This window comes from Triturus cristatus, chromosome 11 (assembly GCF_964204655.1).
Source record: "Triturus cristatus chromosome 11, aTriCri1.1, whole genome shotgun sequence".
Taxonomy (NCBI): Eukaryota; Metazoa; Chordata; class Amphibia; order Caudata; family Salamandridae; genus Triturus; species Triturus cristatus.
The window spans coordinates 883,726,861-883,754,528 of NC_140594.1; the positions used below are offsets into that span (position 1 = coordinate 883,726,861).

The 27,668-nt window shown below is 47.2% G+C and overlaps 1 protein-coding gene across 3 annotated transcripts in view; it reads right to left on the reverse strand.

Moving 5' to 3' along the window:
- LEKR1 (leucine, glutamate and lysine rich 1) overlaps positions 1-27,668 on the reverse strand; it is a 775,178-nt gene that overhangs the window by 53,665 nt on the left and 693,845 nt on the right. For 2 of the 3 annotated variants that reach the window (XM_085634762.1, XM_085634761.1), the window contains one exon: positions 18,703-19,002. The exons of the other annotated variant lie outside the window; for it this stretch is intronic. In XM_085634762.1, the coding sequence (XP_085490888.1) occupies positions 18,703-19,002 (300 nt within the window). The remainder of the gene's footprint in view (positions 1-18,702; positions 19,003-27,668) is intronic. 3 annotated transcript variants of the gene reach the window in all.

The window sequence follows — 27,668 nt, forward strand, 5'->3', positions numbered from 1 at the left end:
AAGAGCCAAAGATACCGCAACACACAGGACAAACAGAGTATACCCACCAACAAGACATGCTCGTTCGTTGTGCAACCGCAGCATCATTTGTGGCACCCTGCTACGCCTCATGATGTAGGCATCGTGTGCTGATCCTGGAAAACGTGCACAGACATGGCAAATCAGCAAGACACACCACAAGGGCATTTAACGAGTGGTAATGTTTTCTATTGCGATAGGCTTGTTCCTGTGCCTGTGGTGGTACCAAAGCCACATGTGTGCCATCAATGGACCCAATTACATGGGGCATCCCTCCCAGGGCATAGAAATCACCCTTGACATCTGTCAACTCCTCAGGAGTAGGAAATGTGATGAATTCATCAAGGTGCTCCAACATGGGTGCTAAAACATCACGCAGAACACGGCTGAACATTGTCTGTGACATGCCACCAACATCCGCTATGGTGAATTGAAACGTACCTGTGGCAAAAAAATGTAGGGCTGCCATCACCTTCATCTTTGGGGTCAGCGCAGTAGGATACCTGTGTCGAGGTTGGAGGTGTGGTGCCAGCCTGTTGGTCAAGCCCTCAATCAACTGTTGAGTGAATCTGTAATGTCGGATGCATGCACGTTCCCTCATGGCACCCAAGTCTGGCATTGTTCTTGGGACAGGCGGTGCCCTGCAAGACATTGTTTGTAAGAATGAAGATTAAGAGTCTGCCAATATCAATGTCAATGACTATAGCACATGCTACACTGCTAATACAGATCAGGTAACTATGGAGTCGGGTGTGTGCAATACATACAGGACACATATGCCAGCTTGCTGGCACTCCTACAAAAAGCCAGATACACCTGTTGATTGTCACGTCTACATGACATGCCCTGAAATGAGTTGGTGGCCAATCTAAGTGAAGAGCCACAGATATCACCGGAGTGACACACAACCACATAGCTGCATTGGAAGGATGTCATCTCATCCACACAGCTGACTGCAAGACACACACACAGGTCACATGGAATGTCAAATCTATATATCAAACACATTGCGATGAAGGGGTACACGTGACAAGAGAAAGACACAGCCATTGAGACAACGCAGACATGTATGCCTGGGAAAATATGATGTCCGATGCACACAGACCCTACAGCGGTGGGAATCCACATGTGGCATGGTGTGCGTAGATGTGTTTCATGCCCATCTCCACACAGACCCATGTTGGATGCACCAACAGCAGATGCAGTTGACGGAACACTAACATCCAGCTCATGGGAACACATGACACACACCTGACATAGTCACAAAGGGGCACGCTGATCGTGACATGTCAGTTGATAGAGTGTCCCTGTCCCTGGCATCAGGAGACAGGTGCGGGTGTTGATGACTGTGCCATCCCGCAGCTGCTGTGCATGACACAGTTGGACTACAGACACACATGTGGCAAGTGTCAAGGTGATGTGTGCCACATAGTGCCCCATCACACATGACATGTGTCCACAGGTCATCACACATCAATTGTGCAACTAGATGAGATGACCTGTGCAATATCACTGGCTGCCACACCTAGGGCCTGCACATGACAGTATGCAATGACAAGTACTTGATGGACATCCTTGTGCGACTCGTAGCCCTCCATTCCTGGCATGTGTGCGCCTGTATTACCATTGTAAGCGTTTGAAATGCGTACCCGTACGTGTGAACTACTGCATACCCGTACGTGTCTAACGCACTGTACTACTAGTGCGTACCCGTACGTGTGAACTAGTGCGTACCCGTAGGTGTCTAACGCACTGTACTACTAGTGCGTGCCCGTACGTGTGAACTAGTGCATACCCGTACATGTCAAATGCACTTTACTACTAGTGCGTACCCGTACGTGTGAACTAGTGCATACCCGTAGGTGTCAAACGCACTGTACTACTAGTGCGTACCCGTACGTGTGAACTAGTGCGTACCCGTAGGTGTCTAACGCACTGTACTACTAGTGTGTACCCGTACGTGTGAACTAGTGCGTACCCGTACGTGTCAAACGCACCGTACACCCGCTATCATCGCGTGTGTACGCTTCGTTTCACCATTGTACTTGTGCCGTAGGGATATGTGTGAATCGCACCGTACACCCGCTATCATCGCGTGTGTACGCTTCGTTTCACCATTGTACTTGTGCCGTAGGGGTACGTGTGAAACGCACCGTACCTGTGTGTGGATTTCAAAATTACATAGGGGACACATAAGGGACAAGTATTAGGCCCTAAATGCATGCTGGTGTTCATGGAGACAGAGTTTTCAGTTGAAAAGTGTCGATCATGTGTCCTGGAACAGTCAGTTGGCCACAAAATACAATGTTGCAAAGTGGTTGTTGACTTGACATGATGCTCAAAATTTGAACGATGCAAATGCTGTCATTGGTGTATGTTTAAAGAGATTGGAGTAAACGTAGGATGCGAATGAGTCTGACCAATCACTATGTACTCCTCTAAATGAATGCCCCTCAGCAAGACAGATATAAGGCAGCCAGAACCCATGAGAGGGCACTTGCCTGCACAACTTTCCAGTCGACCACACTGCTGCTGTCTCTGCTTTCTCTGGACCATGTCACGTACTGTGGCGAGGGCCCACCCATTCACCCAGGAGGAGAATGAAGCCTTGCTGGACGTCCTCCTCCCACAGTATACCAAGCTGTATGGGAGACCAGGGGAGCAGGTGAGTGCTGAGTCCACTAAATTTGCCTATGCACCTGTTGTGTGACTGTCAATATTGTGTCCAGGTGGGACAGACATGCAATGTTGTTTAGAGTGGGTCCCAGGGGGGGAGACATGCTGATGTCTCTCATGCAGAGCATGATGTAGTTCCTGTGTGCACTTCGTACTTGCATTGTGCTTACTGTGACTTTCACTGCATAGTGCATGCCACTTTCAGCCTGGTAAATCCTTGGTGGTTTTTTTTCCTATTGTCCTGAGGTGATTCAGTGGTCCCCCCAGTGTGACAGGTGACTGTACCCACAGATGTGTATGAGTTGACTGGCCCTGTGGTGAGAGTGTCCAAATCATGTGTACGACCTCATGGACAGTGATGTGTGTGAATGTTCCTTGTCATGTGGGTGAGTGTCTATGTAAAGTGTTGCACCACAGCTGCATGGAGGAGGCAACAGATCAACCCTTCTGATGTGACAAGTAAGCCGTGCTGTGTGTCTGACTTGCAGAGCTAGCACGACACCTGTGACACCCCACTGGCAAGTGGCACATGTTCAGAGTGAGTGTTGTATCCGCTGTTGTCAATGACAGGCAAGTGATCTGTGCTTGGGTGTGTCTGTCTAGTATGCTGATGGTGTGTCAGTGGAGTGGGACATGTGACTGCTTGGCACATGCTGGCCTTCAGCCTGCTGTTGCATGTGCTGCACAGTATGTGGCATGATCAGTGAGTGTGTCGCACCCCTCATGCCAACCTGTTGACTTTCAATGCCGTGTAGTGCATTGGGGCTTGCACAGGCCAATTTCTTATTGTGTATGATGTAATTCCTGTCTGCATCCTATCCCCTGTTCAACATTTCAATAATGTTCAAATGTGTGTCTCTGGGACATGGAGCAGGTGTACTGATGTTGTGTCACTTTGTCATCCTGACAGGTAACTGCCTACGAGGAGGGGGTGATCTGGAAAAACATCGTCAGGGCCGTGAGATCTGAGGGGGAGCGTAGTCGCCAGCTGTCACAGGTCCACAAGAGGTGGCAGGACATCCGGTGCTGGACCCAGCGGACCGCCCGGGTCCAGCAGGCCTCGACAGTCCTCGCCCCCACGGCGGCCACTGACGCCTGACCCCCCACATGAAACGTGTCCTGGCGGTGGTATTCCCTGAGCTCGATAGGCAGTTACAGGAGAGACTGCAGCAAGCAGGGGGCAGGTACATGGCTGTTTGTCGTGTTATGTATCGCCAGCTTTTGGAAGTGCTCTGTAGCCTGGATACACTCCCAGAGTTAATATGTGCAGTGCATTTTCGGTTCCCCAATGTCACCTGGTGCTCTTTTTCATCCCTTCCCCTCCTTGACATGTGTCCCCTGGTCTGTGTGTAATCACATTTGCACATGGTCATCCAGGGTGCCTGTAAATCTAAGTGCACATTGCTTTCTGCATCATGTGGGAGGGTGGTCTGTGACTTGTGTTGGTACCTTGCCTGTGCCATGACCTGTTCACTATGTTGGGGGTCCATATTTGTTGTCACTGATGATGATTCTCAACCTAGGAGTGTGAGCTTTCAACTGAACACCCTTGCAGCATGCATGACCAATGTTGCGGCCTCAGACATGATGTGCATGAGTGGGAGATATGCATATGACGGTTGAACATGGTACCGTCAGCTCCTTCCACGACCACGGAGTAGTGTGCCCACTACAGTCCCCTGAGACACCCTGGCCTCCTAATCATGTGTGTCATCCAACACTGTGCACATTCTCTGTGGGTTCAGCATAGGTCTGCCTCTGTGGCATTGTTCCCTGGCCTAGTTAGTATTTTGCAAATGTGTGCTACATGTGTCCACTGGACAGGGATACACCATTTTGCTTGTGCATACTCACACTGGGCAGTGCCTTTGTGGCTATTCACAACAATCTGTTGATGGTTGTTTGTCACAAATATCTGTTGCCAGCCCCACGAGGTGATGTTGTGTAAAAGAAGCTATTTTTCAAGCACAGTTATTGTAACCCTGAATAAGAGGTGTCACTTCTTGATCTGTATCAATCAAATTGACTCAGGCATGGGGTGGGGTGTGCGGGAGAGGCATACAAGTGCAACCCTGATTTTTCATTGCCAGGTCTGACTTGTGTGTGAGACTTGGCTGTACAAAGTATCACCGTGCAGTGCCCCTGTGATGCTGGCCAGTGCTTAATGTTCGTGCTTTGCAGCCTGTGTCAGTTGTTTAAAAACATGATTCTTGCTCATACATTTTTAGCACCTGTGTGTGGTTCAGATGCAACGCTGTTTGGACTTTGTGTGCTGACATCTGTGTGTACATTCTGGCTTGCCATGAGGGTGTCCCAACAGTACAGCTAGGCTTTTTTTCAACCCAATTGCAGGCCCATTAGCTTATGCATTGTCCTGGGTGTGGACATGTGTGCCACTCAAGATGACAGGCAGTAGGTCATATGTGTAGCCAACTGTGTAATCAGGTGACGGATGGCCATGTGACAACTGACATAATTCAAGTTGTTACTCTTAAAAAATTGTACCTTGGCACTCACAGCACTTGTCAACAGTTCTTCATGTTTTAAATGTGGAAATTTGATGATTTGTGTTAAGAACACTGATGTGCCTGCATGAAGAAAGTCTCCCAAGGAAGTGCACACCAAACGACATTTCCACTTTCATGGAACACACTGGCACATTTTCTAAGAAGCCACTGTTAGAATTAAATGGTGTTGCGAATTCTCCATATACATGTTCCCACAGTGCTCTTGATTTTGTGAGACTCCTTTGTTGTTGGTGATACAAACTGACGAGTCTCAAGACATCAAGACCTCCGTGGGCCCATGTAAATGTACTTTCTGCAACACTATTAATTTCTAACAGTGGCTTCTTAGAAAAGGTGCCAGCTTCTTCAATGACAGTGTAAATGTACTTTTGTGTGCACTGCCTTGTGCGACGTATTTCATGCAGGCAAATGAGTGTTCTTTTCACGAAATGGCGAATTGGCACATTCAAAACATGTAGATTGTGTAAAGTATTGTGAGTCCCAAGGTAGCAACATTTTCTCGTTTTGTGTTCAAAAGTACTTACAGGTCTCTGAGTGTGGTGACACCTTGAGTATTGAGGTGTGTCAGTTTACGTTGGGTGCACCACTACTGTTTCTTTCAGGGTAAACAAGAGGTGGCATGACTTCATTGTATTGCTGTGCTCACCGGTTCACAGACACTAGCTTCTCAGTGTAATTCTCTTTCAAGTTGTGGCCTTTTGTGTTCTTTTTTTCCTGGTGTCCAAGTGGCATAGTGGGTCTACCAACTGGGCAGTACAGGGCTTACATATGTGCGGAGGTATCTAGCTGTTACTGATGATGCATTGCCTGATATGCACTGTGACCAATTGTTCTTGTGCTCATGTGTCAGATGTATACAGGTGACTGATGCATTTCGGTTTCTTCTCCTTGCCCACAGCATCATCATCCGCAACCGAGGGAGACACCTGCATGGACCTGGAGGAGGGACCCAGCAACAGTGCCACCAGTGCTGGGGATTCAGAAGGAGCCAGTGGCACGGAGGGTGAGGGGAGTCAGTCGGAGGACCTGTCTGGAGGCGAAAGCAGCTACGACGCCGACGGGTCCGAGGCTGACCTCCCTGAGGAGGCGGAGGTTGCAACACCAACTGGCAGCATCCCCACATCTGTCCCTGCCTCCTCCATTACCATCTCCGCCCTCCCAGTTGCTCCCATCCCTTCTGTCCGTGCAGAGTCCCACCATGTCTCCTTCGGCCCAGGCACCGCACCCCCTGCCCCTGTCACCCCTGCTGCCCTCAGTGAAGAGTCTGTGGACATACTGCGGCAGTTGCAGGTTGGGCAGGCATTGGTGCTGAATGTCCTCCATGGACACACTAAACTGCTCACGCAGATGGTGTTGCTCATGGAGGGCATGTCAGCAACGATGTCTGACCAACGCAGGTTTCTGCTGTCCATGGACTCTTTCCTGACGGCAGCAGTTACTCTCCTGCAGCGCTACGTCCCCCCCTACCCCAGACCCATCCACACTGCCCTCTCCCATGCCTGCCCAACGCACACCCAGACAGTCACGGGCACGCACCCCACCAGACACATCCAGCACACCCCCAAGTAAGGCACAGCACACACCTCCTGGCACACACACTCAGGGGGAGGTAGGCACACCCACAGGGTCTGGGAGCAGACGACATAAATGCAGCCACAGTCGCAGTCCGCAGTCCTCACAACCCTGTTCCTCCAAAACCACTCCCCTTAGCTCCCCTGCCAAATTCTCACCCAAGGAGTCCTATATGGTTGAGCTGGGCCTCGCCCCCACTGAGCCACCACCCCACAAGCGGGCGAGGAAGTCCCCGGGCATGGGAGTTGAGTCCCCCACCATGTCCACCCCCCCCACCAAGAGCGCTGCACCCCATCCCTCACCCACCGCACCCTCCGTTGGCCCTGGGGTATCTTCAGGCGCAGGGTTTCGGATGGAGGCCCTAGCAGCAGTGTGCAGCGCCAAACTCACCTCCACCTTTGGCGCTGCCCCACCCCCTGTGGTGGAGACGTCCACCCCTGCACCCACCACACCTACCCATCCCCCTCCTGTCCCTGCAGTGCCTGGTCCTGCCACGGATGATGCCCCCCGGTCGACAAACCTTGAGGTTCCTTTTTGCAGGCAAGGTAGGGGTGGACGCGGTCCCCTATGTCCACCCTTGGACTTGAGAAATGGACTGGCCATTGGCCTTTGTACATAGTCTCTTTTAAATGTATTTATTTTTGGTGTTGAATAAAGCCTTTTCTTTTACTTTCAACACTATTGCATTTCAGGTACTTGATGTTGGTGATGAGGCTCCTGGAGTTGGTGTTCTGGTAATGTGTTAGGATTCTGAGAAATGTTTTTGTATGACGGTCATGAGGTGGACCATGGTATCTGTGTGCCATCACAATGTCTCTGCAAAGAATCATTGGTGGAGTGTGTTCATTTAGTTTGGAGACATTGTCCCAAGGTGTGTTCCTTCCTCTGTGGCACCTGACATCTTCCCTGCAAACAGTTGCACAATTGCTGTGCTGACCTGTGTCCACATTTCCATTGTTGGTGACGGATCCCTTCAACAATGGCCATGCCTGCTCACCGATGTCTCCTGCTGAATCGTCTGTGCCATCCTTGCTAGTCACTCTACTTGTGTTTTGGGTATGTAGGAATGCCTTCAGGGACTAATTGGCCCTTTTCAGCACTATGCATGTGTGTAATCACGACCTACCACACAAATGGTACTTGTTATGCAGGGTATTTAGGCACCTGACTCACAATTGTGGGCATTGTATCTGGTGGAATTTAACCCTATTCCTTCCATGAGAGACAACCTCTTGGTGGCTGGACCAGCACCTGAACATTCCTATCAGTCCTGGGATGTGCGTGACAGTGTGTGTTCCCTTTGGCTTTCTTAGTTTTGTATGCAGTTACATGACTATACAGTCTGTTGACATGAAATCAGGGTGTGTATTGTGCTGCATCCGCCATGGGAGGGTATGCATGTGTTATATGTCCTCACACCCACATGTGGTGTGTCATGCAGTGTGTGAAAGACATCCATCGTCCTGGGAGTGGGACACTGCTGTCAGTGATGTGCTGTAATAGCACTAAAATCATAGTCCAAAGTAATGGATGCGTCCATACCACCATGTAGGTGTGGTCATCTGATGATGATGTACACCCCCCCATATCTCTGTCCACTGCTGGGAGTCCTCTGCACCCACCCCTCATATGTCTGGACACTGCTGGTAGTCATATGCACCCACCCCTCATATCTCTGACCACTGCTGGCAGTCCTCTGCACCCACCCCTCATATCTCTGACCAATGCTGGGGGTCATATGCACCCACCACTCATATCTCTGACCACTGCTGGGAGTCATATGCACCCACCCCTCATATGTCTGGACACTGCTGGGAGTCATATGCACCCACCCCTCATATTGCAGGCCACTGCTGGTAGTCATATGCACCCACCCCTCATATCTCTGACCACTGCTGGGAGTCATATGCACCCACCCCTCATATGTATGGACACTGCTGGGAGTCATATGCACCCACCTCTCATATCTCTGTCCACTGCTGGGAGTCATATGCACCCACCCCTCATATTGCAGGCCACTGCTTGTAGTCATATGCACCCACCCCTCATATCTCTGACCACTGCTGGGAGTCATATGCACCCACCCCTCATATCTCTGACCACTGCTGGGAGTCATATGCACCCACCCCTCATATTGCAGGCCACTGCTGGTAGTCATATGCACCCACCCCTCATATGTCTGGACACTGCTGGGAGTCATATGCACCCACCCCTCATATCTCTGTCCACTGCTGGGAGTCATCTGTACCCACCCCTCATATTGCAGGCCACTGCTGGTAGTCATATGTACCCACCCCTCATATTGCAGGCCACTGCTGGTAGTCATATGCACCCACCCCTCATATCTCTGACCACTGCTGGGAGTCATATGCACCCACCCCTCATATTGCAGGCCACTGCTGGTAGTCATATGCACCCACCCCTCATATGTCATGACACTGCTGGGAGTCATATGCACCCACCCCTCATATGTCTGGACACTGCTGGGAGTCATATGCACCCACCCCTCATATCTCTGACCACTGCTGGGAGTCATATGCACCCACCCTCATATGTCTGGACACTGCTGGGAGTCATATGCACCCACCCCTCATATCTCTGTCCACTGCTGGGAGTCATATGCACCCACCCCTCATATTGCAGACCACTGCTGGTAGTCTTATGCACCCACCCCTCATATCTCTGACCACTGCTGGGAGTCATATGCACCCACCCCTCATATTGCAGGCCATTGCTGGTAGTCGTATGCACCTACCCCTCATATCTCTGACCACTGCTGGGAGTCATATGCACCCACCCCTCATATGTCTGGACACTGCTGGGAGTCATATGCATCCACCCCTCATATTGCAGGCCACTGCTGGTAGTCATATGCACCCACCCCTCATATCTCTGACCACTGCTGGGAGTCATATGCACCTACCCCTCATATCTCTGACCACTGCTGGGAGTCATATGCACCCACCCCTCATATGTCTGGACACTGCTGGGAGTCATATGCACCCAACCCTCATATTGCAGGCCACTGCTGGTAGTCATATGCACCCACCCCTCATATCTCTGACCACTGCTGGGAGTCATATGCACCCACCCCTCATATCCCTGACCACTGCTGGGAGTCATATGCACCCACCCCTCATATTGCAGGCCACTGCTGGTAGTCATATGCACCCACCCCTCATATGTCTGGACACTGCTGGGAGTCATATGCACCCACCCCTCATATCTCTGTCTACTGCTGGGAGTCATATGCACCCACCCCTCATATTGATGGCCACTGCTGGTAGTCATATGCACCCACCCCTCATATCTCTGACCACTGCTGGGAGTCATATGCACCCACCCCTCATATCTCTGACCACTGCTGGGAGTCATATGCACCCACCCCTCATATTGCAGGCCACTGCTGGTAGTCATATGCACCCACCCCTCATATGTCTGGCCACTGCTGGGAGTCGTATGCACCCACCCCTCATATCTCTGTCCACTGCTGGGAGTCATATGCACCCACCCCTCATATTGCAGGCCACTGCTGGTAGTCATAAGCACCCACCCCTCATATCTCTGACCACTGCTGGGAGTCATATGCACCCACCCCTCATATGTCTGGACACTGCTGGGAGTCATATGCACCCACCCACGCACCCCCTTGGAGCAGTACACTGCTGGCCTGGACCTACACACACACCAATATGAAGGTAACATGCTGGGCCAGTCCTCTAAGCCCACATTCCTGGCGTGTGTACGCCTCGTATCCCAAATGTACTGTTGCCGTAATGGGGTACGTGTGACACGCACCGTACCCACGAATTCATTGCGTGTGTACGGTCCGTATCACCTTTCTAATGGTGCCGAAGGGGTACGTGTGGTACGCACTGTACCCATGCATTCATTGCGTGTGTACGGTCCGTATCACAGTTCTACTGTGCCGTAGGGGTATGTGTGGTACGCACCGTACCCACGCATTCATTGCGTGTGTACGGTCTGTATCAATGTTCTAATTGTGCCGTAGGGGTACATGTGGTACGCACCGTACCCATGCATTCATTGCGTGTGCATGGTCCGTATCACTGTTCTAATGGTGTCATAGGGGTACGTGTGGTACGCACCGTACCCACGCATTCATTGTGTGCGTACGGTCCGTATCACTGTTCTACTGTGCCGTAGGGGTATGTGTGGTACGCACCGTACCCAAGTATTCATTGCATGTGTACGGTCCGTATCACAGTTCTACTGGGCTGTAGGGGTACGTGTGGTACGCACCGTACCCACGCATTCATTGCGTGTGTACAGTCCGTATCACAGTTCTAATGGTGCCGTAGGGGTACGTGTGGTACGCACCGTACCCACGCATTCATTGCGTGTGAACGGTCCGTATCACTGTTCTAATGGTGCCGTAGGGGTACGTGTGGTACGCACCGTACCCACGCATTCATTGCGTGTGTACGGTCCGTATCACTGTTCTAATGGTGCCGTAGGGGTACGTGTGACATGCACCGTACCCACGCATTTATTGCGTGTGTACGGTCCGTATCACAGTTCTACTGTGCCGTAGGGGTACGTGTTGTACGTACCGTACCCACGCATTAATTGCGTGTGTACGGTCCGTATCACAGTTCTACTGTGCCGTAGGGGTATATGTGGTACGCACCGTACCCACGCAGTCATTGCGTGTGTATGGTCCGTATCACTGTTCTAATGGTGCCGAAGGGGTATGTGTGACATGCACCGTACCCACGCATTCATTGCGTGTGTACGGTCCGTATCACTGTTCTGATGGTGCCGTAGGGGTACGTGTGACACGCACCGTACACGTCCACTTCCGTTGTTGCGGTACGCAGGGGTTGCTGGCCACGCCCCCCCAAGTGACCAGACCCTGGTGGTAATGTATGGCCTCCATATTAGATGTTTGGCTTTGAGTATGGGGTTTGTTTCCTTCCCCTCACCCCCCCCCGGCCCCTGGGTGTTGTTCTCACCTTCTGCGGCATGTGCGTCGGGTGCGGTGCACCAGGTCGTAGGCCAAGAGGACAGGGATGACACGTACGACGGGGTTCATGGCGTGCACGTCGCGTACCGGGGCTCCGTTGCGTAGCGGTTCGCGTCGGACTCTGTTTTTCCGGCTGTGTTTGACTCCCGTAAAAAAGACCCGTACGGAGTGACGTAGGGACGAATTGTACTTGCTGGGCCGGAAACCGCTGCCTGAATACGTCCGGACGTTGCGTACAAGCTGTTCCAGATCAGAATCGTAGGTTTTTTTGACCCGTACGGGCTTTTTTACGAAACGTACGGAAATAGGCTTTCTGTACGAATCGTACTTCCTAGATTGTACGGAAAGTTTACCGGGTACGAGTCGTACGGGCTAAACGTACAACGATTCGTACAGCCTTTTTACAGGATCGGAATCGGCCCCTATGTCCCTTTAAACTGTGTTTAAGTCAATATGTATATTGTTGTCATTTAATTATAGAATATTTTAAATAATCTATTTCAAATTAAAAAACAATGTAACAATACATTTTAAGAAAATAATAGTTTTAGTTGATTTTATATTACATTTAATATTTATAAAATACAAATTAAATATTTTTTCTTAGTAGGCGGAAATTAATTTTAACTTTAAACTTTGAAGGAACTTGCTCTACATTTTAAGTACATCTATACAATCAATTTACATCAATGTCTAACAAAAATATTTTCAACTATATTCAAGTTAATAATTTTTTTTTCATTTTCACTATATTTTATCATAGGGAAACTCTCAGTAATAATTATGAAAAGGGATGTATAGAATGAATTAAAATTAAAGTAATTATCCTTAATTTATGATTACATTATTTTTAACTTCAAAATATTTCACAATTAAACAGTATATATGTACTATTTTTACATATTTGTTTAGAATTCATTTATATATTTTTTTAACTATTTTCAATAATTTAATTTAAAATTATTTCCTATGGTGTTTTATTTAAGCCCCTCCCTCCATTATTTGCTATGGGAGGCTATTGCAGTACCAGTGGTCGGCCATGTTTAGTACTGGACATACTATTCTTTTTTTAGTAGTAACTTATACTCTCACAGCCTGATTCTCACAGGCTAAATACACTTACTACAGAGGGTGTTGAAGCAAGAGGAGGAGATGGCGTTGACTTGTTGAGTCATTGAGAGAGAGGAGTCCAGGATGAATCCCATGTTGCGTGCATGGTCGGTGGGTGTCGGTGCAGTTCCCAATGAGGCAGGCCACCAGGAGTCGTCCCAGGTGGAAGGGGCGGAGCCGAGGATGAGGACCACCGCCCTCTTATCCGAGTTCAGTTTCAGGCGACTGATTTTCATCCACTCGGCGACAGCCTTCCTCCCTGCATGGATGTTGGTTTTGGCGGTGGCCAGGTCTTTGTTGAGGGAGAGGATCAGTTGGGTGTCATCGGTGTAGGAGACTATGTTAAGGTCGTGCGAGCGGACGATGTTGGCGAGCGGTGTCATGTAGACGTTGAAGAGGGTCGGGCTGAGGGATGATCCTTGGGGTACGCCACAAGTGATCTTGGTGGCTTCAGATCGGAATGGGGGGAGGCGGACTCTCTGGGTTCTGTCGGTGAGGAAGGAGGTGATCCAGTCAAGGGCTTTGTCACAAATCCCCGTGTTGTAGAGGCATGTGCGCAGGGTGCGGTGGCAGACGATGTCGAAGGCGGCCGAGAGGTCCAGGAGGATGAGGGTCACGGTGTCGCCATTGTCCAGCAGGGCCCTTATGTCGTCGGTGTTTTGGTTGCTGCGGAATCCGGATTGGGATGAGTCCAGGGTGTGGTTCTCTTTGAGGAATTGGGTCAGTTGTCTGTTGACGATCTTCTCGATGACTTTCGCCGGGAACGGGAGCAGGGAGATGGGCCAGAAGTTCTTGAGGTCTTTTGGGTCGGCCTTGGGTTTCTTGAGCAGTGCGTTGATCTCTGCGTGTTTCCAGCTTTCCGGGAAGGTGGCGGTCTCGAATGAGCTGTTGTAGATCTTACGAAGTTGGGGTGCGATGATGGAGCTCGCTTTGTTGATGTGGGGGCAGGGGTCTGATGATAAGCTGGAGTGGATGGTGTTCATGGTCTTGATGATGTCTTCGTCGTTGACGTGGTTCCAGGAAATCAAGCGGCTGGTGTGACTGGGAGGCGGTGCGTCCGTGGTGTCGTCGGCTGCCGGAGGGGTCTGGGTGAAGCTGTCATGGATGTCTGCGATCTTGCGGTGGAAGAAGGTGGCTAGAGAGTCGCAGAGGTCTTGTGATGGCGGGATGTCATTGGAACTGGAGCTGGGGTTGGCGAGTTCCATCACAATGTTGAAGAGCTCTTTGCTATTGTGTGAGTTGTTGTAAATGTGTTCCTTGAAGGAGGTCCTTTTGGCTGTTCGAATGAGTTAGTGGTGTCTGCGGCTGGTGTTCTTGAGGGCTGCGTGGTTGTCCGGAGTTCGCTCGTTGCGCCATATCTTCTCTAGTCCCCGGCAGGTCTGCTTGGATGTCTGAAGGTTGACGTGAACCAGATGGCTCTTCTGTCGGTGAGTCGGTTTGTGGGATTCTTGATCGGGGTGAGACTGTTGGCGCAGTCATCGATCCATTTCTTGAGGTTGCGGGCAGCTTCATTGGTGTTGGTGTGGTCGGTAGGTGGGTTTCGGGCGAGGGTGGTGATTAGCTGGTATTCGATGACCTTGTTCCTGCTGCGGTGGGGGATTCTTTGCTGGTGGTTGTGTGCGGTGGTTTTCTTGAAGGAGAAGTGGATGCAGCGATGGTCGGTCCAGTGGAGTTCGGTGGTGTGGCTGATGGAGATGTGGCTGTTGGCGGAGAAGATGGAGTTGAGCATGTGTCCGGCGGAGTGGGTGGGTGTCGTGACGAGCTGTTTGAGGCCGAGGTTGGCAAGGTTGTCCAGAAGTGTGGTGGAGTTGCTGTCGTTGGTGTTCTCGAGGTGGAAGTTCAGGTCTCCGAGGAGGGTGTAGTCTGTGAAGGCAAAGGCGTGCATGCTGGTGGCGTCCGTGATGGAGTCGATGAATTGGGGCCGGGGTCCGGGGGGTCTGTACACGAGAGTTCCTCTGAGGGGGGTGTTGGGATTGATGTGGATCTGGAAGTGCAGGTGTTCAGCAGTGCTGAGGGTGTCATCGTTGCTGGTCGAGATTCTGAGGGTATTTCTGTGGACGATGGCTATTCCTCCTCCCGGTCTGTTGGTGCGGTCCCTGCGGGTGATCTTGTAGCCATGCTGGATGGCTATGGCAACGTTGGGTGCTGAAGAGGAGTTCATCCAGGTCTCCGTCAGGGAGGCGACGTCCGGGGAGGCTGAGTCGAGTAGGTTCCAGAGTTCGACGGCGTGCCTGTGGACAGAGTGGGTGTTGAGCAGTATGCATCTGAGGTGGTTGTGGTCCTCTTTGGTGGGGGGTGTGGGACGTGCCAGGGGTGCTGGCAGGTGTAGCTGCAGTTACGGCAGGTGAAGGGTCCGTGGGTGCACTTTGAGGTGGCCTGGAAGCAGGTGGAGGATCTGCCGGCATTGAGTGTGCAGAGGGTGTTGGCGTCACAGCAGCATCTGGTGCCTAGGAGTTTGCGGGGGCCAGGGGGTCTGGCACTGGGCGTGGTCCAGGTGTGGATGGGCGCAGTCGGGCTGTGCCTTAGGCGCGCCTTTGACGCGTCCGCTGCAACAGTCGGCATAGGTAGGGGGGGCAGGAGCAGTGGGAGGGAGGTGGGACCGGGCTGTGTCGGGTGGGGCAGCAGTGGCAGAAAAAGGAGAGAGTGGGTGGCGGCAATCAGGGGGCACGGGGAATAAGCAGCACAACCCAAGTAACACTGGGAAATAAAATAGTAAAACAGGCAACACTAAAGGCAAAAACAAGCAGGCAAAGCAATCAGGAAACAACTAGGAAAAACCACAGACGCCGGAGGACCTGCGGCACAGACACGGCAGCCGGCTCGAACCCAGCCGGGATGGAGCACAGAGCCGCGGGCCGCCGATCGTGAGGAGCTGCTGGGGAGAGTGCTGGCCCTGGAGGTCAACGAGTCACCCCTTCTTCTTCGACTGTCTGGGCACTCTGGGCTTCGCTGGACTTCGCTCTGGACATCAAGACTGCTACTTGGAAGACTCCTGCTGCTCCTGGTCTCATTGCCTTGCTCTTTTGCTGCAACGTCCCATGCCTGTGCTCCATATAGGAACCTTCCAAGGCCTGTGGACATCAAAGACACCTGAAGGAATCTCCCTTGAAGTGAAGAAGTCACTTCCATGCATCTGCAGGCACTGCAACTAAACTGACCTGCTTGCTGATCCTGGACTCCCACAGACTCCAAAAGGCTCAGAAACACAGGTGGTGGTTCTTCACATTCCACGAAGCTGCCCTTGATACTCCTCGTCTTACATCAGCCTTTGTGCTTCCCTTCTGGACCTCATTCTTAGGACCGATGTTGGTGGCACCAGACGTGGCATCGGTGACTTAAGGACTGGCAGCAATGGAAATTCCACCAGGAAAGTAGCAGACGCCGGACGAGGTCATGTCGGTGCCAGACAGAGGATCTGTTCAACTGCGCTCTTCTCTCCAGGGACTGCACCAGCATCAAGAACCTCAACGTCACGAGAGAGGCCAACTTCCCGGAGGCATTGACATTAAAGACATGAGAGGTGCCTGAGGGAAGTGAGGTGGCAAGCCTCCCAGGGAGTATACCAGCAGACCCATTTGACCAACCAGTGCACTAGCAGGGTTAGCCGCTCTGTCAAACATGCCAAACTTCACATCAAACAACTGCGACGGATCCGTACCTGGAGTCGGGAAGGCAGGACATACTGGATCCGGTACTTCGGGTTCTGAGACCACTCATAGAGGCAACCTAATTGGCTCCGGCTGCTGCACCGGAGACTCTTGAGCCGTGGGTGGCAAAGCCGGCAGTGGAGGAGTTGTTTCTCTGGGCGCCGGTGAAGCTCTTGGAGCTGGAGACTGGGCTGGAGTCACCTGAGGAGAAGGAGAGACTTCATCCTTGCGGTGACATCGGAGAACCGGAGACCCCGACTTCGGTGTTTCATCTTTGGAGGTATGTGGAGTCGGTGACTTGGACTGGAACCTCAACCTCCTTCGACCTCTTTTCTGTTTTTTTGCCTTAGCAGTAAACAGCTTGGCCTCCTTCTACTTTAAGGCCTTGAGGCTCATGTGTCTGCATGACGAACACTGCCCGACTTCGTGGTCCGACAACAGGCACCATAAGCAATCTTCATGGGGGTCAGTAATCGACATCTGACCCCTACATTCCTGCATGGCTTAAAACCGGACTTCCTCTGGGTAGCCATGATCGCAGCTACAATTACAGGAAGTACTTGCAACAAAGAAACTCCCAGAAATGCAGAGGTCTGGAAAAACCATAACACGTCGATGGCTCCAAAAAAGGGAAATAACGTCAGCCCGCCGACAAGGTCTTCTTATGGCTCTGATGACATCGGAGTCGCGTGCGGAGACATTCCATTGTGACGTCCTCGTCGATGTGGGAGAGCTATGGAAAAAAGTTTCAGTGGAATGCTGCGCATGGGGTAATGAAAAAGGTGAGGAATCCACAGGCAGAAGTATCCATCAGAACAATAAATATGTACTATTTTTAAATATTTTTAACATTAAATTATATATATTTATAATGTTTAATATTTTAAATAATTTAATTTAATATTATTTCCTAATGGGTATAATTTTTATTCCCGCAGTACCAGTGGTTGGCCATTTGTGGTACTGAACTTACTCATTTAAAAAAATGTTTGCAATAGTACATTATAATTGCAGTTTGTGGAGTATTGTAAATAGTCCATTTTTGGTGATGAATTCTGCCAATTTACTGGATGCACATATTATTGAGGACAACGGGGTAAGTCATTTTGAGGAAATGTTTCAGTCTTCTCCCATCGTGAGTAAAGGTCAGGGCTTGGGTGAAGGGAAATGTGCTATTGTGTTCTCTGTTGAGGAAGTTAGGGCATAATAGGGCTGTCCAAAAATAAGGCTCCAGGTCCACACTGGATTCCACTTTACCTTGATATCACTAATAATGACATCTGGGTACCAGCTCTTACTACTATTATTAATGCAGCAGTTGTAACTGGCCCCTTCAGTACCTGGGCGACATCCACCATCGTCCCTGTTTTTGAAAAGGAAGAGGGATAGCAGCCATTGTTACAGGCCAATCTCCCTGCTCTACTCAGTGGTAAAGGTGGCTGGACACATTCTATTAGACAGGCTTTCTGGATGGGCAGATGAGAACAATATTTTATCAGAAGTTCAATACGGCTTACGACTAGGACGGTCAAAGGTTAATCATTGTTTAAATCTTTACATGATCCTCAGCAAATGTACCATTGCCCGTTCCAGCTCCATCCACTTGGCCTTTATGGATCTGTTTTCCACGTTTGATCGCGTTAATAGAACCAAGCTCTGGAAGATTATGCTGGCCATTGGAGTAGATAGAGATATTGTTCTTTTTTTAAGAGATCTCCTTAGAGATACCAAGGTGGCTGGACCGCCACTGCCGCACCACGAGTCTGGCCGTCCTCGGACGGCCAGACTCGTAATCAGGCCTAAACTGTCTTTTTGGGATTTATATTCGTCACTTTGAAGAAAAAAATATATACTTTTTTTTTCAAATTTATACATTTCTCATTCTTCATCAGAAAACGTAGTTCTGGGCATAAGACTCCTGATAGGATTGGTGACAAGAAATCGGAAGCTATTCTAGTGAAGAACTCTAACAGCATTAAAAAAAAGGCACCGTATAGTTTGTCTGGGACACTTCAGTCAGGGGGAGCTGAACTGAATTATCTGATGTTTTCTCATTATAATATCTGGATTTTACATAATGCACACATATAGCATAGATTTCAATGTATCATTACACTGACTACATTTTTCTTCATTGGATGTAATTATGTTGAACATCTCTTACCTCTTCTTGCACTAGACTGAGATTGTGCAATAGTTTATTATGTTCTTGTATTAGCCTCTTTAATTCATCTGATTTTTGGTCCAATTCTTTTTTAGTTTCTTCAGAAAATGAATACCCATTGTTCTGTTCATATTTCAATCGCAACTCAAGTTCACTGATCATATTTTTGAGGCTCTGCATTTCTTTTTCTTTAGCTTCCTCTTTCTGCATAAGTTTACTTTGGGCCTCCTGAAGCTTCCCCACTAGTAAATCAATTTCCATTTGCTGGTCATGTCTGGCACTGCTGATCAAAACCGGAATCTGGAAGATGATTTTGAAGAGTAATATTACTGTAGGACTTTCGATTTTTATAATTTATCACATCTTTATTACATCAAACAATGCATGCATTGTCACCCTAATGAATAAATACTAAATTGCCCAAACATTATTATCATAAGATTGATACGTTTACACCCATGCATTAAATGAAAAGCTGTTGCATCTTTTACGACACAGGGCAGTAAAGAAACATCTCCAAAACAATGCCTGTCAACCCTAGTCTCAGTTTACTAACCTCATTCAGATGACAGGAAAACAGTTTTGCCTATGTTGGAGCTGTCGCTGACTTCACCATCGAGGAAAAAATTCCAGCAGACCCACACTGAGAGGAATAGCATAAGAGGTGCTACACTATTTTAATATTAGTTTTTTTTTTTAAATGAATACCATGTTCCTCAGTTGACATAATTCTGAGAACTTCCTTGGAAGTTCTTCATTTGCGTTCTTCTCTAAAAAGGAAAAGACTGCAGGAATTTTAATGATGTCTTAAATTAGTATAGGTCTCAAATCTGTTGCATTTTTTAAAATCCCAAGTGCTGCTGTATGTCATACAGTACAGTCCAAACCAATAAAGTTATGCTAACAATTATGAAAATTTTCAATGACGGGAGAAAGGGAACCAAGTTCTTAAAGATTAACTTGCATTTTTCCTGGAACCCTAGAATGGTTGTCTGTGAAGGTCTCATGGAAGAGACCCTCCCAGCCACACTAGAAATAGTTCTTTGTGGGAGGTCTACCTATTGGTTTCACAGGGACGTAGGCATTGGCTACATTCTCTTAAAACAGCTCATTAAGTTTCACCAGGAAGATAAAGTAGAAGATTCTGGCTTATGAGAGGTCTCGGCCTCACTTAGGAAAATCCTCTATATGGAATTTTTGTTTTGCATGGCATCTTTAGATATCAGCTGCCACTAGGTATTTACTGTAAACAGGATTTACATCACACTGTAGTGAAGGTAGAAGGACAGTGTGGTAACTGTTGTATAACAGAGTGAAATGTCTACCAAAAAATGCAACTCAGACATTTCTTAATATCATAATTTGAACTAGACTAGAAAGAAGACTCTCCTAGCTCTTTGTATGGAGAATCCATATATCTTCCATTTGAAGAGTTGTTCCTACATCTTCCTTGTATTTCTGCTTCAAGGATTTGCTCCATAACGGGGGAAGTCTAATTTTAAAACCTAGCATTGAACGACAATTGGGCCTAAGTCTATAGGACTGCCACCGGACATGCTGGAAAACTAGCTCTCTGTAAACTGTTTAATTGAAAAATGTCTTATAAATCAAAAGGGAGCTGCTGCATGGGAGAGAATTCCTAGTTAAGTGGAAAAACTGCAATCAAGAATGGGTTAGATGGAAATGTATATTGAGAGCTGATCAGCTGTGGACTACTGGAACATAATGTGGGCTTAATTCATGAGCTGAGAATCAGAGTGGTGAGTTCGGAGAACATGTAAAAACTGAGTTGTAGCACGTGAATTAATGCAAATCTTTACATCAAGAGTATGGGGCCATAGAGACTGGCCATCAAGAATTACTGAAGATTTATGCGTGTTCTTGTAAGACTACCAGTACCTTTGTAAATCAGGGTCCTTCATAGTCAACCATGATAGCACAATACTTCTCGGGTCTATCGTGGAGTGAGGTGAAATTGTGTCTCTCAGTAAAGCCCCTTTGGGGAGCAATCCCTTTCAGGACGAATGCCCTCACCCACCATAGGTCGCATGCTTCATCATATGGGCTTCTCCTCCCAGTGGAAAAACCTAGTCCCACTGAGGGCTACAACTCCTTCACTGTGAGGTAGGCGCTCTGGGATGTTTTTTTTAATGTCCTAAGATGATAAGGATGCTAAGATCCCATATGTGAGCGCTAGGCATTGTAAGGGTGCAGCGCTGGATGAGATTGGAAAGATAAATGTGATTCTAAAACTACCTAGTAGGGACAAAAAACTTTTTATTGGCTTGTCCAAACTGGCAGGATTAAAAAGCAGTGCAAAGCAGTGTGTATTAGACTGCTAAAATTTTAAGGTCGGGTGACATGTTTCAGCCTATCTGGTCTTTAAAAGTGTCCATGCTTTCATCAGGACCAAACTAAATAAACAATGCTGCTGCATGTGTGAAGACAATATAGAAAAACTCATAAATATAGTGATACCAAACCAGTTATCCAATGTTAACCTTGGTACTACTGGAACCTATCTGTAATGTGAGACACAAAAAACAAGGTGCAACAAGTCAAACAACATTGCAATATGAATTTCTTATTGTCCACGTTTGGTGGACATGGATTGTTAGCATGTCCATAGAGTACCATTATGGTACCCATTGTAACTCTACTCACCCAAATCGATGGATAAGTAGACCCTCCTCTACCTGGTAACAACTCAGGAAAGGTGGCTCCGCACTGCAAGAAACAAGGTCATGTGTCACTCATTCCTCATATGTGGTGTGAACACATGTCTATAAAAAAACAGTAAGTGTAGGAGGCGAACCTCTGGTAAAGATAATATGACAGGAGGACTCTAACTGCAATCATAAGTACACCTAGCCTTGTTGGTGGCCAGGAGTGATGTTGCAATATTTGTGCTGTACTATTTGACTTGTGTTCAAGACAATGTAACAGAAGGACTCTACAAAGTATGCCTTGCCATATTCGTTGGTGGCCAGGACTAGTAGTGCTTTACTAATAGTATTTATACTATTTTACTCGTGATAAGATTGCGGGCAAAATCATCTGAATGGCATTGAAAACAAATCGGCGTACTGTAATTGGAACCATGACTGCTCATAGAGCATGCCGCTGTCTTTAGACAAAGTCACTATAACTGTTCCTCAGACACGCGTAACAGTACCTCGCTGAAAGTCCGAGAATTCAGACCGAGTACAATGCCGTTAAGTGCGCTGTATTCAAATAAAGGTGTGTGGCACACAGTATTTCGACTAAAGGTGTCTGGGCTGTTCTTTGATATTACTTGCTGCCCAACACTATTTGTGCATGATGTTTATGCTCGCAAAATAAATGTTAATCCTGAATGCGTGTTGGGTAAAAGAATCGGGTGTAAACTACCCCAAGCATGCCTAAGAATGCCTCGTTAACAGAGTGAGAATATAGAGCGAGGATAATAATGTTAGGCGCTCTGCATTCATACATAGTAGAATACATTTAATTTTGAATGCGTGTTGTCTAAAAGGCACTCTGGTGTAAATTGTCCGTTATAAAACTATTCCTTTAAGTCTTCCCAAACATAGAACCCCACAATTCAGTGCCCAGCTTACCTCTCCGTCGGTCTCAAGGGCAAGTTCTCACTAAGAGCCTTTGGATGGTAGCTGTCAAATGATAGGAATTCACTCCTATCATTTGACAGCTAACATCCGAAGGTTCTTCGTGAGAACTTGCCCTTCGGGCCATTTCTTAGGATACGGAGAAATTGCTCGACCATAGAGAAATATTAAGAACATGCCGGCACTCTGAGCGCCCACCTAAAGGAGAAAAAATATCCAAAGAACACGATCCGCAGATCACAACAAACAGCTGCCAACAGCAATAGAGAGTCACTAATTGAAGTGGCCCCACCCAAAGATGCGGAACCCAGACTGACCTTTATGAACACGTTTTGCAGCTATTCTAATCACATCAAAAAAAGTATACTCAAACATTGGAAGATCTTGAACATTGGAAGAGAACCTATACCTCCTCCCCTGTTTGCCTTCAAAAGGAGTACAAACATCAAAGACCAAGTGGTACACACGAGGCCCCTGATCAAACCTAAACCTTTGTACCAAGAATCTCTGTGGGAGCTACCTCCAGTTAAAGGACACTTCCTGTGTGGGTCCTGTGCAGCCTGCCCACAGACATCGCACATGACAGAGGTAGACATAGGCACGGACAAATCTTGGACCTTGTGCAAACACACTGACTGTAATAGTGACAAGGTGGTCTACTTGATAAATTGCCCGTGTGGTTTGCGCTACGTGGGGATGACCACACGCAAAATAAAAACAAGAATACTGGAACACAAAAGCACAATCTGTTGCAGGAAGAGATCTACAAAGATGACCAATCACTTTCTGGATATGAACCACCAAGCAAACAACTTGCACTGGACAGTCCTTGAACAACCTTATATCCCACCTCACATCACGGATATATCAAAGTTTCTGTTCTGTAAGGAACAGCGCTGGGTCTACAGAATGAAAACTGACACTTCAGGACTGACTGAGGAGATTCCGTGGCTATCCCTGTAAATATCTGCTGACGTCTACAGTTAACAGGAGAGTTTGAGGCACCCTGTCATTAGTACCATATCCTATGTCTGCCGCTAGAGCAACAATAATCAGAATATCACACACGTCTGAATATAGCCTTCCCAAAAAGTGAACTCAGTAGACATAGATCTAACAGCACAGACATATATCAATATTAATGGGAAAGGACATGGGAGCCACACAGGCAATATATGTACAAACAGAACCATTTTTAATGGAGGTTTCGAAAAAAGTAAGATTTGGCAAACCAGTCAGCAACATCTACACATAGCATGTATGCACAAGCTAATATTAGCCATGATATGACACTAGTACATTGAAATACATATTTGGCAATCAAACATGCAATCGTGCATGCACAGTGCCAGTGATTTTCTCACTCGCACATGCGTGTGTACACACAGGCATTGAGCTGCAGCATAAAATAAGAGGATACGTAGCTACACTAGCAATCCGTGTAAAAAGGAAAGGATAACGCAGTGTGCATGCGTTCCTTGATAACCACTATCCATTGCGCATGCGTGCATACATAATCATCTACATACTGGTCTGCTCACTTGCAGAGCAAGAGACACTATCCCTTGCGCATGGGCGCTCACGGGTTCGGGCACATACCCTAGGCACCCTTAGGTCCTTCCACAGCGTGACTGAGCAATCTCACTCGTATTTAAGTGCCAGAAAATCCTCCCATCAGTGCCTCCGGTTGCAGCTCATGTACCACAACGGGGTACCGACGGAGAGGTAAACTGGGCACTGAATAGTGGGGTACTATGTTTGGGAAGACTTAAAGTAATAGTTTTATAACGGACAATTTACACCAGATTGCCGTTTAGACAACACGCATTCAAAATTAAATTTATTCTACTATGTTTGAATGCAGCACGCCTAACATTATTATCCTCGCTCTATATTCTCAATCTGTTAGCAAGTCATTCTTAGGCGTACTTGGGGCAGTTTACATCCGATTCTTTTACCCAACACGCATTCAGGATTAACATTTATTTTGCGAGCATAATCATCATGCACAAATAGTGTTGGGCAGCAAGTATTATCAAAGAACAGCCCAGGCACCTTTAGTTGAAATACTGTGCACCACACACCTTTATTTGAATACAGCGCGCTTAACGGCATTGTACTCGGTATGAATTCTCAGACTTTCAGCGAGTTACTGTTAGGCGTGTCTGAGGAACAGTTATAGTGACTTTGTCTAAAGACAGCAGCATGCTCTACCAGCAGTCATGGCTCCGATTACAGCACGCCGGTTTGTTTTCAACGCCATTTAGATGGTTTTTGTTGTATATGTATGAATTGCATTGTTAGTGTAGCGTGACCTTCACGAGCGTGTTGTTTGTGCTCGTGGAGATCACGCGGGGTTGTATTGATTCAAGAATGGAGGGTTGGTGAGGAAAACGTTGGAATCAGTTGGGGGCATTGATAAGATGCACTCGTGGAGTAAGGACTGTGAATAAACTACTCCGTTGCTACAACTCTGTCGTCTCTCTATTAATTACTTCTGTGGGTGGATAAATAAGTACTTCTCAACACTGGCGACGATTGGGCAAGAACAGAAGCATTATCGGATGGTCATCGGAAAAGAAAATAATAAGCTTTAAAAAAAAAAAGAGAAGAAGCGATTTTCAAAACCACCCATCGACGCTGTAAGGGTTTGAGTAAGCGAAGACGGCTACAATTTAAAAAAAAAAAAAGAAGAGAGAAATTCACTCGGAGCGGAGGATAAGTAGTAAACACTATTTGAAATACAGCTTCAAGTAAACGGTACCGTAAAGGAGTTTATCATTCTTCAATCCAGCATGAATTTGAAATCGGCGAGTCCTTCGAGATTTCGGTGATTTTCAGCTAAGGAGGGGTGTTGTGGTCACGTGAAGTCTCGCGTAGACGTCGTTCCGCGTTACCATCACAACACGCTGTAAATATCACCGTGAGGCGTGTTGTAAACATCACCGTGATTGGAGGGTCTGATTTCATACGTCCTTGTTTTTTCTGTTCTGGTTATTGCGATTAAATTCAGTCATGCACAAGGTCATATCGCGTTATCTGCAACATCTGAAATCCGAGGAGTGAAAGAAGGAAACCACCGCTTTACATAGAACAAACGGGGAGTAGTCTTCACACTTGGAGAATCGAGGTAAAATAAAATTAAAGTGATTGTACAGCGTGTGAGAGGAAAAGCGACTTGATTTAAAAATGTCAGGAATTGTTCCGCCCCCTTCCTTTCTGTCATCATCAGGTGACCCCCCTATGCCATGGGAGGTGTGGGAGCCTGTGTTTTTGGCCTATGTAGAGGTTCTTGAAGGAGATGACTGTGAACCTGAGAGGAAATTGTCATTGTTAAAACATTGTCTTGGGGGTTTTGGTTTGAAGGAGTTTGCAACACTTCCAGCCTTAATAAATCCTGGCAGAATAAATGCATACCAGTATGCTTCATCGCAATTGAATATTCGTTTTGGGAAGAAAAAGAATGTAGTAATGGAAAGATTCATCTTTTATTCACGGAAACAACGCCAAGATGAGTCAATTGAAGATTATGTATCTGCTTTAAGGTCATTGGCGAGTTCATGTGCTTTTGAACGAATCTCATATGAGCAAGTTTTAAGAGACCAAATATTAATGCGAACAAACAGTAAAAAAGTCCAAGAGAAGTTATGGTCTACCTCTGACTTATCGTTGAATGCTGCCATTGACATTGCGAAATCTATTGAACATTCAGAAGAATTTGTAAAGGAGATCAGAGGGAATGAAAAGGGAGATGTTTTCAGCATAAACAAAAATCAAAAAGAACATGTCAGGGAAAAAAAAGAAATAAGTCAAAGGCCAGTTAATACAAGTAAATATGAGAACAAGAATAAGAGTCAAGGCACCAGTCAAGAAAAAAAGAGCTATTCATTACTATGTTTTAGGTGTGGTAGCTCAAACCATTTAGCGAATTTTAAGGGGTGTCCAGCTTTTGACAAAGTGTGTTCAAAGTGTAATAAGAAGGGACATTTTAGTAAATATTGTAAAACTGTCATGAAGAAAGTAAACCATATACAGTGGTTAGATGATGAGCACAATAGTAATGATGAAAGTGAAAATGAGATAAATACTGTGATCAATATGTGTAATGAGGTCGGGAAATCAACATTTCCATCAGGTATAATTAAGGTTGATGGGAAAGATTTGAGATTCCTTGTGGACTCATGCGCTCTGTATTCTATTATTTCAGCTAAGGTTTTCAATGAGAATTGGCCCAACAGACCACTAATTAATCCTGATGTTTCTCCAGGGGGTTACACCGGTCATAAAATTGACCTAATAGGTTACTTTAATGCTGACTTAGCGTTCTCTGGCCAAGGTACTGTAGGGAAGATTTATGTAGCAAAGTCAGGAGAGTCTTTACTAGGGTGGCCACATCAATATGAATTGGGCATTAAACTTGACCCGAGAGCAAATCCTCCTGTGTTTGCAATAGACTCTAGTTCCAGGCAAGGGTCAAATTTTGTAGATAAATTGATTAGTGAATTTCCAGGGGTTTTTAGTGGAAAACTGGGGAAATACGTGGGGTTTGAACACGTGATCAAACTCCATGAGAATACAGTTCCCATTCGACATAAGGTAAGGAATGTTCCTCTCTCTTACAGGAATAAATTGAGTGACATGTTGAAAAATTTATGTAATGAGGGTATTATAGAACCCATAGAGTCTTCTCCATGGGTTTCTCCCATAGTTATTTCGCTAAAATCTTCAGGAGAACTTCGTTTATGTGTTGACTTACGCAGTCTGAATCGTGTAATCTGGGTAGACGCTCATCCTCTTCCCAATTTACATGAAATGGTATCCAGTCTAGGCAATGCACAGGTTTTTTCATGCATTGACTTAGCAAGCGCGTACCATCAGGTAGTTCTGGCAGAGGACTCTAAGAATTTCACAGCTTTTATAACCCCAGATGGGTTATTTAGATACTGTCGCATGCCATTTGGACTTGCTAGTGCAGCCTCTGTATTTCAGAGATTAATGAAGGAAACCTTGGAGGGATTATCTGGGGCAATAGCTTTTCAGGATGATATCTTGGTTTATGGGAAGGACGATGAGGAGCATGATAGAAATCTTTACAATGTTATAGCAGCATTAGCTAAGAAGGGTCTTACTCTGCGATTGGACAAATGCAAATTGAAGGCCAAGGAAGTAGAGTACTTAGGGCATACGATTAGCGGTAAAGGGATTAAACCAAAGCAAAAACATATTCAAAGTGTTGTTAAGGCTCCAGTACCATCATCAAAAGAACAGTTAGTTGCTTTTCTGGGGCTCACCGAATTTTACGCTAAGTTCATTCCAAATTACTCAGTCAAGGTTGATCCTTTTAGATGTTTAATGAAAAAG